The 13330-nt window shown below is 38.7% G+C and overlaps 1 protein-coding gene across 2 annotated transcripts in view; it reads right to left on the minus strand.

The window, feature by feature from the left end:
* LOC131971059 (helicase ARIP4-like) overlaps window positions 1-13330 on the minus strand; it is a 110530-nt gene that overhangs the window by 14823 nt on the left and 82377 nt on the right. For both annotated transcript variants that reach the window (XM_059332336.1, XM_059332337.1), the window contains 3 exons: window positions 5996-6239; window positions 4012-4145; window positions 3666-3839 (listed from right to left, as the gene is read on the minus strand). In XM_059332336.1, the coding sequence (XP_059188319.1) occupies window positions 3666-3839; window positions 4012-4145; window positions 5996-6239 (552 nt within the window). The remainder of the gene's footprint in view (window positions 1-3665; window positions 3840-4011; window positions 4146-5995; window positions 6240-13330) is intronic.

The following is a 13330-nucleotide window of genomic DNA, read 5'->3' on the forward strand; positions in this document are numbered from 1 at the left end:
AGCCTTGATGGAAACTCTATCACAGAATACATGACACGAAACCTCCTTTGGACCTCATCATTCTCCTCTGTTAAAATAAGTCAAATTTTGGAATATTCTTGGAACGGAATTGAAACTCCAACACATTTTTAATGCTTTTAAAAGAGGTATTAAATCATGGAGAAACAATGCTGTTCTCATACCTAATACCACCATAGACACAGTTATATTTTGCATATCTATTTTTGTGTTTGTATTGGTGGTGTATGTGGATGAATTTCCTGTTTTCTGGTTTAACTTTAAAGCTGACTTTTTTTTTTTTTTAACATTGGGATGGGCGTTATAAAACAATGATTACAGAAAAAGTGGGACACTGTGTAAAGCATAATTAGAAACAGAATGCATCAAATTCAAAATTCACAGTGAAAATGTGCAAAAAGTTTATCAGTTTAAGCATTAAATATATTGTCTTCTGATTTATTTATATTTTGGAGGACGTCCCAACTTTTCGGGGCTCGAAATTGTACACTAAACAAAGTTGAGTCATTTGTGAATAAATGTATGTTACATAGTGTACATATCGAATAAAAAATAAAGTAACTAAATAACTTATAAAATCAAATTTAATCACACAGAGAATCTTTTCCCATGAAAAAAAAAACTATTATATTTGTGAGGCTTTGATCCATAATCTCAAGGGATGCGGTGAATGCTGGCTCCGTCACCAGCATGATGTTACATCAAACATGGACGTCACTAGTTTGTGTGTTTGTGTGTGTGTTTGTGTGTGTGTTTGTGTGTATGTGTGTGTGTGTGTGTGTGTGCCGCAGACAGACTAAATTCCATATCTGATAAAGAGGACTTCAACGTCAATGGTATCAAGTGGTGAAAGTTACACAAGCTGGCAGCCTGTGAGGGCATGACGGGGAGAGGAGGTGTGTGTGTGTGTCAGTATGTTAGTGTGTGTGTGTGTGTGTGTGTGAGAGAGCTTATATAACTGCAGTGAATGGCTGGTTATACAAGTAGGATTAGAGTGGAGGGGGAGACTGGTTATGCAACCCCAACTAGAAATGTCACTGTGCCACTGCGAGAGTGTGTGTGCGTTCATTATGTGTGCGTGTGTGTGTGTGTATGTGTGTGTTCTGGCTCATAACCAGGATTAGCCAGCTTTATTGCTCCACAGACCCGCTCTGATCTGCCCCACAGACACCTTCATCCCTCTTCCTCCCTCCATTCGTTTTTTCCCCCTCTCTGTCGCTTTTGTTTTTCTCAGCTCCCAAATCGACATATTATCTGTTCACTGGCTCATCCCATCACTCTCTGTCTCCTGCCCTCCCTCTCTCTCAGCTGTGTGTGTGTTTGTGTTGTAGGTGTGTGTGCCTGCAGTTTGCTTCCGTCTCCTTTTAAAGTGTGTGTGTGTGTGTGTGTGTGTGTGTGTGTGTGTGTGTGTGTGTGTTTTCCCCAACTGAGTGTGTGTTAAAAGTGTGTGTCTATCCATGACTGTTTATGAGGCTCTGCGTCTGTGTGTGTTTGTGTGTGTCTGTGTGCTTGGGCACAGACACACACTTGGGCAATAAGGGAACGGAACATGATGTACCCTGAGGAGGTTTTAAATATTCTGATGTGCATGTCAGCTAATCTACGAAAACTCCATGCATTCACAACACACACACACACACACACACACAGACACACACTGAAAAGGAGCGGAGGAGATTTTTGACCTTGGGTGTTTAAATTTGTGCAGGCAGACTTTCACTAATTGGGTTTAAATGTTCCTAAAAAGGCTGTGGAGGCGGCTCACACTTTCACAAAAAGTTCAAAGAACTCTGCATGAATGTCAAGTTTTTGTTTCAAATAAAGTGAACTGACAGGTCTACCATCACTAAACTGGCCTTTGTAGATAGAGAGAGTTTTCTAATGTATACTGCCCAGATTTCTGCTCTGTTGTGGCTTTCTGTGTAAGAAACTTCATTCAGATATTTGTCGATTTCCACGTTTTGTGTTTTTTTTCTCTCTTGGAAATTCAAGCCGATGCAGCCTTTTCATGCGCCGACTTCCCAGACCCCTGGGCTCAGAAAGCAATTTGAAACAGAGTGTGTAATTTAATAAACGCACGGCTGTCATGAGGCTATTAAGGCTGCTTTGCTTAATCTGTGAGAGACTGATGCTTCAGAGATGCAAGGTTTCCGTCTGATGCCGACAAACTACCAGAACCGCGTGTTTAAGGGATATTTCCCTTTGACACGTCGCTCTCTCAGTGACTGCCAGACAAGCCCTCGAGCAAGGTTTTGGACCAGAGTGGATCGACTTTAAGGCCTGTGGTTGAACTGGGCAGCGAAATGTCAGAATGTAATGAGGGAGGGAAGAAACCTTTAAGAATCACATTCATCATCGGACATCTGCCTAAACTTTCATGTCATAATTAGGAGATTATGTACATGATACAGATTTCATTTCTGAAAGGAGGCTAGGCTCTCTCCCAAAAACACATAGCTTACAGTATAAAATCATTCATCTTTGTGTTGTTATAAAGTAATAGAATATGCAAGGCTGTCTTTGAAACAACTTGCAGTGCTCAGAAGTCAGTTAAACCTGTTGAAAAGCAGGCTGGTATTAGTGAAATATGAAGTGGAGAAATGTCTGACTGTGCCAGTCTGATACCCAGTAATGTTATCGGTCTGATACTGGCAAAGTTACTAGATTGGATATCAGAGAAAGAGTATATCTCATACAATCCATTAGCCTAAACTATCATGTAAATGTTTAACTGAACTCTGACTGTCATGGTGTAAAAAGAGAGATGAGCAGCTGCTATGTTATTCTACCTTTAGGGGAGTGGAATATTTGTTTCACAGTTTGAGGATGATGCTTTTTAGATGGCATCAATACAAATGCATTTATAACAGCTTAGATGTTCAACAGAGGGTAAAATATGGTGTCGGATTTGTATTGGTATTGGCAGATACTTAAGTTTGAGGCATTGGAATCAGACAAGAAAAGGTGGTTTCAAGGCATCTCTACTCCTTGTTTTTATTCCTCTATTGGATTTTCGAAGCTGCCAAAGAATACCAAGTTTCTCAAAACTGAAGCTCTCCACAAAGTCATGTTAAGTAATCGGAAACAAGAGTCAAACAGCAAATCTTTCCTTTAAATCTAAAAGCTGGTGTACCTTTAATGCTCTACATCTGAAACAAAACTCTTTAAACGTCACCAAAGCTCACACTGGGCTGTTAAGGCATTTTAGGAATTAGCATCTGGCCTATTTAAGACTTGGCCTTGCTATGCGGACAGCTCAGAATATACTACTGGATGACGGGTGATAAATTAACTTCGCAGCTCTGTGTCCCTATCTGCTGTCATGGCCTCCCACAGCCATCTGACCTACTAGCCCACTTACATAATCTTAAGGTCTATGGGCTCCAGAGACCTCCGATGTGACACGCTACATTATTCACTGATGTAAATACAGCCTGGCTATCATAAAAAGGCACTTTACTTTATTTAAAATCCACTCACGTCTCAACGACAGTAACACAGCAACACAAAACACTTGATTCGTTTCAAAGTAATGATACTCGTCAAAAAAATCCTCATGATTTCAAGTATTTGTTTCAGAAAATTATGAATGGACTCAAGTAACTTCGTCAGGAATGTTGTTTGTCATGTGTGTTTGAGTGTCTCACCTGTTTTGCACGAGTGCTCTGTGGTAGCGGCGGTTGGTACATTAGTCTTGCTGTCATCTTCGCTGATGCCCGTGCTGCTGGAGTCCAGGCAGATCACTTCCTGTCTGGCTGACTTCACTTCTTGCTGTGAGGCTGTTGATGCTGACGATGACGAGACATGCTTTGTCACATCGTCTGGAGAGAAGGACGGGAACAAAGCAGCCGATTAAGAAAGGAACAGTTTTGTTATATGCATTTTGCAAACACATAACTAGTCCAAAATGAAAGAAATGTCAGAGAATAACAGGTTTGCTTGGTGGTTTCTGTCTATTATTGGAAGCATTTTTTGAGGGGTACATGCTCTCACCAGTTGTGTATTCAGGCAGCAGTGGTACGGGGAAATCCTGTTTGCTCTGCTGCTCCAGACGTCGCCTCCTCTCCAACTCGTCCTGCTGGGCGGCTTTGGTCCCTGTCTCCAACTGATGCTCCCTCAGTAATTTCCTACACAACAGAAACAGAGCAAAATAACATTTATATACACAATAATGTGTATCAAAAAAGGGGGCAACTTTCAGGCCTAAAATGTGAAGCCAATGAAGAATTGCCTTAAACTTGCATTCTTTCTAATGGCCAGTAGGCGGAGACTTCACTAGTTGCAAAAAAAGTTGAGTTGAGTAAAAAAGCTCTACTAAATCTAATGTATGCTAGCTTCCCAACAAACAGCAGACAGACAAAGTTAGCAGCTAAGTGGTAAATGTAGCAATACATTTAGCTTCTTTATGGCCAGATCTTTTTCTCAGGAGATGGCAGAAACAAAACCAGAGCAGAAGCAGAGTGAACATTGGACTTAGATTTATTGGTGGACAGAAATACAACAAAATGAGTGCTAATGATGCTAAGTGTCTGTTGAATGTTTAACAGTTTTAGCTAGCAAGCTAGCCACAAGGACTTCGGAAGTTAACTTGTTTTGTTGACTTCTTCTGCCCCCTAATAGACAAAATTGAGCTTTAAGCTACTATATAATTTAAGAAGTACAGTATATCAAGGGTGTTTTCTATCTAGGTTGCTTCAGTAAAAAGACAATGGTCATTAGCCTATAGTCTACTGTAGGAATATTTTTTGTAAGATGCTCTCTTTAAATCAATATCAGATTTTGTGTAAATGTCAGCAAAAAATGGAATAAGCTGCAAAAATTATTCTTTTTTTATTTTTTTTTTATATATGAGTTTCATTCTACCTCTACACCTTGTAACTTTAACAGAAAAGACTCCACTCATCAACACAAACAGTGAAGCATGTCTGACACATGTTTGAAGTTATAGCAAAGACGCTGTTAAAAGCAACTGCATACTTGAGGCTGCGCCTTATCATGGTTATTGGCAGCTGGAGGAATAAAGCTGCAGACTGAGCATGTGTGCGTATAATCATTGACAGATTTCATCAGTAATTGTATGCTTTTGTTCTTTAAAAATTAGAGGGAAATCAGGGGAAGAGGGAAGAGAGGAACAAAGCACAAAGAGACACAGTAGAGAGATGATAAATCCTAATATCCGGCCAACAATGACTGTTATTAGAAATACAATAATAGTGGAATAAGCCGAGTGAGTGTTGGTTTACTCTGCACCTCAGCAGAAACATACTTAGGGGATTTGTGTAGTAATCCCTTTCATCTCAGGGTTGACTGGTTACTGCTCGCCAAGCATTTTCTAATTTAAAAAAAAGGCTGAAAGACACTCAGCCTCAGTCATGAATGTATGTTATTCAGTTGTAATGATGTGTTTTTAAGTCTAATGTAATGTATATTTACTTTTTTTTTTTTTTTTGGCATTTTTTGCTTTATTGATAGTGGCAGATAGAAAGGGGGTGATAGAGGGGAAGACATGCGGCAAAGGGAGCTCAGGCCGGATTCGAACCCAGGTCCGCCGCAGCAAGGACTCAGCCTACATGGTAAGCGCTCTACCAGTGTGAGCCACCGGGACGCCCAATATATTCACTTTTTTAAACTTTTTGAAACTGCACTTTACTGGCAACTCCAGACGCCCAGGGACTACTTTGTACAGATATATAAAAAAAAGATGGGTTGTCAAATAATATGATGAATAAAATGACTATCCATCTGGTCTTATGTTTCATGAGCAAGTTCTTCAGATGATTCATTACTTTTCTAGTAACCTGTACTTTAATCTTATGGCAGCTGTCCTTTTCAATACAGCAGGTTGAGCTCTTTATCTACAGCTTTAATAAGACAAGACAAGTCTGTTCATTGTTGTGAGAGATCCCTACAGAGTGGACGTCAATTTAAACTCTTCAACTGAGGCGATCTTTGATGTTGAAGCGAGGAAGTGATGTACCTGATGTTACGTCTCATGTGTGTTGGTTTGGAGCTCCTCTTCTTGGTTCCTGTCAGGGCGGAGGGAGGGGAGGGGCTTTGGCTGGCCGGCCTGGAGCGGGGTCTGGACGCGGCCTGGGATGGAGGAGGGTGGGCCGGCGTCTCCCCTGAAGGTGAGGTAGATGGGGGAGGGGTACACTGCCATGCGGCCGAGTCGCCTCCCTGAGCCTCATTCTCGGAGCTGAAGGGGGCGCTGTGGGACTGGTCTGTGTGAGGAAGACGGGAAGAGAATAAGTGATGGTTAATTAAATAGAAAAGTAATAAAAAATGCATTTATTCATCAATAAAGGTATAGGTATCTTATGATTCCCACCACTTCCCCTACTACAAGTGTTGTTTTTGCACAAGTTGAATAAAAGTTGGGGGGGGTTGGCACTAATAGGGTTTTACTGTTTTTACAGCTCAAAGGAAAATTTTAAATCATCAAAAATATTCAGGAATGCCACATGCAGTTATGTTTGGTAGGTCCTTGCCAATAACAACTCTCCGCCCTTGCCACACCTGAAATCACTCCCACCTTTTAATTATACCTGTCAGTAGACAGGTTTACATAAAAATTATAAATGAATCATTAGATTATGTTAACAACCCAAGTCAAACAGGCAGATCCTCCCAGTGAAGCACACAGACAGTTTTATTGCATTGTCTTTCCATTCTGATATGTTCATTAAACAGATTTGTCCATGACAGGTGGGTTCGCCACATGATAACGAACAGCAACTCGGCAAAGCACATTCTACCTGCAGTAACCATGTGCAACCAAACTTTCGATTATTATTCGTCTATGTGGTTTCTTTTCGTAGCCAATAATGTAATTATAATAAAAACAAATGGAACACATAAAACAAGGGCATAAAGTCAATTAAATTAGACATTAAAATGACAGATAAAAAGTGAAAGAAAAAACAGGCCATTACGAATCATAAAAATGAGAGAATCAAGCGATCCAGATTAAAAAGTAAATTAATACATACATGTATTTAAAAATGGTTAAAAGTCATTCTATTCATAAATCTATTTATCAGGATTTTTCTCTGAGCTGCTGGCAATTTTTAAGCATGTTTACTGTGTTTTAATGGAAATGTCCATCAAACTGCTTTTAAACTCATTTAAGCTGCTCGAGCCTGTACGGATTTAAGTTTTCAAATGTATCCAAATTGACATTCAACTGAACTACATTTAAAACAACCATGAAGAATATTCCTCACGTCTTGAGCCAAAGGGCACTTCAATGAAAAAAAAATGAAAATTGTGCTATACGGCACCTTCAACTCTGCTCTGCTTGTCTTGTTTCTTTCCCTCAATCTTTTCTAAACTCGCTTTATTTTCTCTTTCTCCATTTCTTCTACTGCCTGTATTACAATTTCACCTTTCTTCTCCTCTCCTCCTCCTCCTCCTCCTCCTCTCTCTCAGTTGTTCTGGCAGAGACACACTGAACCAGATCTGAGGCTTATGTAAGAGCTGGATCATAAATATGGACGGCTTATGAAACACAAGACAGGACACAAACACTGACACACAAACTCGCTCAGAAAGACACACACAAACATTCCAGAGGACAAATGTTCACATAAAATTGTACACACACACGCACACGCACACACGCAGGCCAGTTCAGCCAAGAATCTGCCTGAAATGACTGGACAAACTGCCAACACACATGATTTTCAGTTTCATGTTCACTGCATGACACCTGGCAAACCTGAAATTCAGAGAATATGAGAATGTGGCCAATTGCACGCACGCACATACACGCACATACACGCACACGCTCACGCTCACACACGCACACCCGTAACATAATGAAGCATGGACGCTGATGAGCTCATTGCGAGTTGAAAAACAACTTACATAAAACGCCCCTTCAGTCCATCGACATGATAACAAACTTCTTGATCTGGCTGCTAATGACACCAGCCTGTCTCAGCACTGTGTGTGTGTGTGTGTGTGTTTGTGTGTGTTTGTGGTATGCTTATGGCTCTCAGAGTGCCATTTCAAAACAATTAACTTGCAGTCACTGTGATATCAAATTAATTACTACCTGAGAAGAAAAATCAATTAAATCATAAACGTTCTAGAACTAATTTAGAACACTCAAACCTCCACACAGACAAATGTAGGTATGTTACTGATATAAAAAGCAAAATAGTCAACATCCATTGACAGAGGAGCTACACTTGAGGTCTTTAATGGGTTTCACTCATTAAGTAACCAATGCTGCGTTTTCCACACTAACACTTACTATTTTAAGTGCACAAGTGCGTTCAAAGTGACAAGCATGGCAAAAAGGGTTAAAAAATCAATGCAGCATAGTATTGCAATATTTTTGGTGGCAATATTATATCGATTAATGGCCACCAAGTATCAATAGTTAGCGCACTAATTTTTTTTTTTCCGGAGGCCGCAGCGGGCACACTTTTAGGAATATACTGGAGATACTGGTATCATATGAAACTAGAAGATCCAAGGAATATATAGGCACCATGTGCATCATAGCGGGTCAGGAAGTTGTGGAAATAACGGTGCAAAGTTAGGTTTTTAAGTTTCATTCAAAAAATTCAGAGCAGTGAAGCTTAAAGTTGAGGAAAGTTTGAGAAAATGCGGCAGTTGTTTTGGTCCATACATGTTTGATATCAGTTAAGTTCAATTTAACTGAATACTGTGTTGGTCAGTCTGTGGTTTGACTCTCATTGTGGAGAAATAAAAAGACTGAAGAGAGATGAATAGACTGAGAATTTTCTCTTATTTGACAAAACAATTCTTGAATTCCATCTGGGCTACTTATCGTAAGGGCTGGGGGCACAACATTTGTGTAACTGGCCACTGAGTAATATCTTAGATATAACTAATGTCACCTGCTTGCAATTTGAGATCAAAAAGAAGAAAAAGCTGTCAAATGTTGCGATCATCATTTCCAGCAAGTGCACAACAGCTATGTTGGATTTGAGACGGTTCTACCCGACCGGAGGTCATACACCATGTAAGTCAGTATACAGTGTACATATATGGGAGTGTACTACTTGGAAGTAATCAAATTTAGATACAGTGCAAGTCCTGAACCTGGACTGAGCTATAGATCCAAATTATAGATACACATAGCAGTCTGATGTCCCTTTGTGTTCAAATGAACTAATGCAAGTTCAGGAACATTAAGCACAGGTTTGTTTCAGACTGTCCAGAATCTTAAAGACCTTTATGCAGGATTTTTTAGATCATCTGATTTGATTCATTCTTTATGACTTGCTATGAAACAAACATTGAAACATGGAAATTGGTTGAGTTAAACCGAAGGACACATTACTATTACATTGTTTATTCAGGCTACAGATACCATTGGCTGATAATGTATGGTTGTTTTTGGATCTGAGTTGCAAATGAAAATGAAAAACAGACCCTGAGTTGCTGTCAGTAGTACAGTGTGTGCTGGACTGTGACGTCTTTTGTTCGTTTACAGCATACTGCTCATGTAAACTGTTCCAGTTCTTCTTCAACTTATCAGTAAAGCCCGACAGGAAACCTAAAATGCATAATTTCCTGTGCAGCACATGGTTTGGTTTTCCAGGAATGAGCTGCCAGACAGCATGTGTCTATAAAAGCTTTAATGAAACAGGACCCAGCTTTAATGGTTTGTTATATCAGTCTGAGATAAGAGCAGCAAGAGTTTTCACATGAAGATGTTCCCGATTTGATTTAAACATCCCCGTTTTTACCCTCTCCTCCCTCCGACTCAACCTCACAACAGAACAGTTATATAACGATTCCTGAAATGCACAGAGCCTCACTATCACCCCGCACACACACTTAGCCGGACTGACACAAACACACATGGTGAGCACTCTAAAGAGACACTCAGGGGGCAGACAGGAAGGGAAGAGGAGAGAGATGAAAGCGAGGTCATCATTCAAAGAGAAAGAGAGATGCACTTCAGAGGGAGAGGGCTTGGAAACACACACACACACACACACACACACACAGATTCTGGGAAGCAACAAGACTACTGACCTTCTGCTCAGATCAAGAGGAGAGAGAGAGAGAGAGAGTGGGAGTATATGAAATATTATGAATAATATTATGAAATTATGAAATAAGTTACAACATTTATTAATTTTATTGGTTGTTAAAGACACCTCATGACACCTAACAACCTTTTAGCAGGCTCCTTATTGTCATCTGGATTAATTCCTGTAGACACGTTTTTCGCTCTCAAACAAACAATTGGTTGTGACACCAGATTACAATTTTTTTTTTTTGCGTATTTGAGACGTTTTTGTAAAAACAAAACAAAAAAATCAAATATAGTTTATAGTTTAAAGTTTAAATATAGTTTGTTTTCTCCTAAGTCACCTAGTTTCCTCATGATTTTTGGCCATTTTATTTCCAACAACTTCTAATACTGAATTGATAATTAGGTTGGACACAATTGCATTCGCATAGTTGTTTTGTAAGTTGTACATATGATAAATATACATTTTTAGAATAATACATATTTAAATATTTAGTACAAGACCTTGCATATTGAGAGTTTGCTATATATTAACTGTATTTGTTATTCTTGTTAATTTTATTTTGTTAATTAAAGGATCAATATGCAAATAACATTTTTTTTTTCTTTTCGATTTCATAGCTTGATTGCATACTTTCCTGCAACTTTCTGCAACTATTTTTAGCTTTGGTCATTTTAAATAGTCTTTTTTTCTCATTTATTTGTCATGTCTGCTATCTGTATTTTTAATTTGTATTTCTGTGCTGTTTGTAAATGTACTTGTTGTTACTGTTGCAATAAAGTGCTATTATTATCACAATGCAGATGTTTGAAATAAATAGTCACAGGACACATAAAATGCAAAAATAAATCATGAGAATAAATAAGAGAAACAACCAAAAAGATGCTATTGTAGTTCAGGAGATGCACATAATAATAACTGTGAATGGGATTTCTGTTTTCACTGGGGATTTATGAGAAGGAGTGGAGCGGGCCATTAGCAGACTGGCTGCAGTTACTGACAAGCCAAATATTTAACAACCACTTTAATGGTTCAACCAGAGATATTTATCTGATTCAGAATAGATAAGGACCTCCGGCCTGCTGGAAGAGGAGACACATTCAGTATCAGTGTCAGGCTCTTTTTATGTTGTTTGGCTTGTGTTCATGTATCTGTCTCCGCTGCTTAAATGATTAGCAGAGTTATTGGCATTGATGGCTTAATAAGTGAAAAAGTTCTCCTCCATTCTGGTTTTTATTGTTTTAAGCAAAGTCAGTCAAAGAAAACTGTATATTTGTGTACTTTATCATGATGGGAAACTATGACTTTATAGATAAGCTGCATAGTCCCATTGACAATCACCATAAACACTGTACATTATTTCTATAATTTTATTTATATGTGCAATATTTATTTTCCATATCCAATTGCTGACTGTCTACATTATATATAATGTTATTTTATCTTTTATTTAATTGTTAATACTTTTTATTTCTACTTGTTTATACTGTAAATTGTTAATACTTTACTGATTTTTTAAAACTTGTTTATTTGCTTATATTTGTAGTTTATACTGCTGTTTAATATATTTACTATTGTTCTTTTGCTATCCACATTGCTGCTGTAACACTTCTACAGCAACTTTTTCCTCATTGTGGGAATAATAAAGGAAATTTTAATCTTAATTTCTCATATCGTGAAAAAAAAGATTTGGAAGATGTCACCTTGAGCTTACGGCAGTGTCGTTTTTGTACATTCTGCCATTATAAGACCACTTGATAGAAAAACAGAAAGCTGAATTGATTAAAAAAAAACCCATTTGTGATGTGTACAATGACAACAGGCTGTGTCCTCACTTTTGTGGTCTTGTGTTAAAGTGAGGGCACACTGGCGTCAGTCTTATGTAACATTCGTTGCTTTGAAAACAAGCTGGAAATCAGCCAATCACTTGTTTGTGTTCAAGAGTAGAGAAAAAAAAAACACTCTTTAAGAACTATTTAAAGACGTGCAGCAGAAAAACAAGTTTCATAACCACCATCAGTTTACTCTACCTCCAGTCTTTTTCCTCTCATCCTGACACTGCTACATTAGCGTGTCGTCTCTCCAGGTGCTCACATGATTAAACTCAAGTTTGAAAAATTAGAAGAGATGTCAAGATGGTGAAGAAACTGGTGCATTTATAGCTGAACAGCTGTGGCTTTTTACCAGAGCAGTTTGGAAGCTGTCAAAGTGCCACACACACAGTCACAATCACGTAGATATAGATAGACGTACGGCTAGATTTAAGTGACTCTTTGCGCATTATGAGCTGACAGTAGGGACAGATTATACAACACATACTCTCACATGTACAAATAAACGCACAAAATGTGTTACATAACTAATGAATCATTCCACACTCGCCGCTGAGGACCCAAGAAACTGAAACTTGAGTCGTGCTGAACAAACACACACGAGCAGCGGCCTTTCAATCAAAATAGCCAATCACATAAAAGTCACACACATTACATAACTGTAATAATCACAATCATTTCAGATTGTATGAATGGACAGTAAATGTGTTTTTAAGCTGCAGGAGTGGTATTAAGAGGGTGCTATTCATGTTTTTGACAGTCTGTTACCACCATGAAAACTGAATCCAAGATGACCACAAACACTTTCACTGTGAAAGGATAACAAAAAAAGCCACCGTTCAAGCTTGTACAGATGGAGAGTGTTTGCTATTCTACAGATAATTCCACTTCGATTGACACTTTAAGAAGCTCATTGACAATCTGCTTTTTGTTTATGTGATCTAAAGAATCCTTGTGTTCTCTGCAAACACTGACTTTAGTCTTTTTTAAGTAAAGGGTTAGTTCAAGCAAACAAACTAACCGACTGAAGCAGCAGCAGACCAGAAACTCCTGGTTTCTGTGAAGTAAAATGAGTATTTTCATCAATGGAGTCTGGTGGCTTTGAAGAGAGCATACAACGGCTTCAGTTTCCCCCACCTAAACTTAAACAGGGCCGTCAGAAGGCAAGGTAAAGTGGGGGAAATATTCTAAATATAGCATAAACATAATCAGATATTGATTTTTTATATATGTTTTGCTGCTGCACCCGTCCACCGCAGAACATTTCTTAGCTTCCATGTTAGTACTACTGCCTCCTTCTACCTCATAGTACCTCATACACTCTCACATCAATAAATCACAACCATCCCATCAAGCCAAAGTATTTTGTTTTACTGTAACTTAATAAATTTGGAATCACAGATTTTTTTTGGCTGCTAACTAAGAAAAGCTTTGCAGCTCTAATTTCTTCTCTCTCTCCTC

The sequence above is a fragment of the Centropristis striata genome, chromosome 5 (genome assembly GCF_030273125.1).
Source record: "Centropristis striata isolate RG_2023a ecotype Rhode Island chromosome 5, C.striata_1.0, whole genome shotgun sequence".
Taxonomy (NCBI): Eukaryota; Metazoa; Chordata; class Actinopteri; order Perciformes; family Serranidae; genus Centropristis; species Centropristis striata.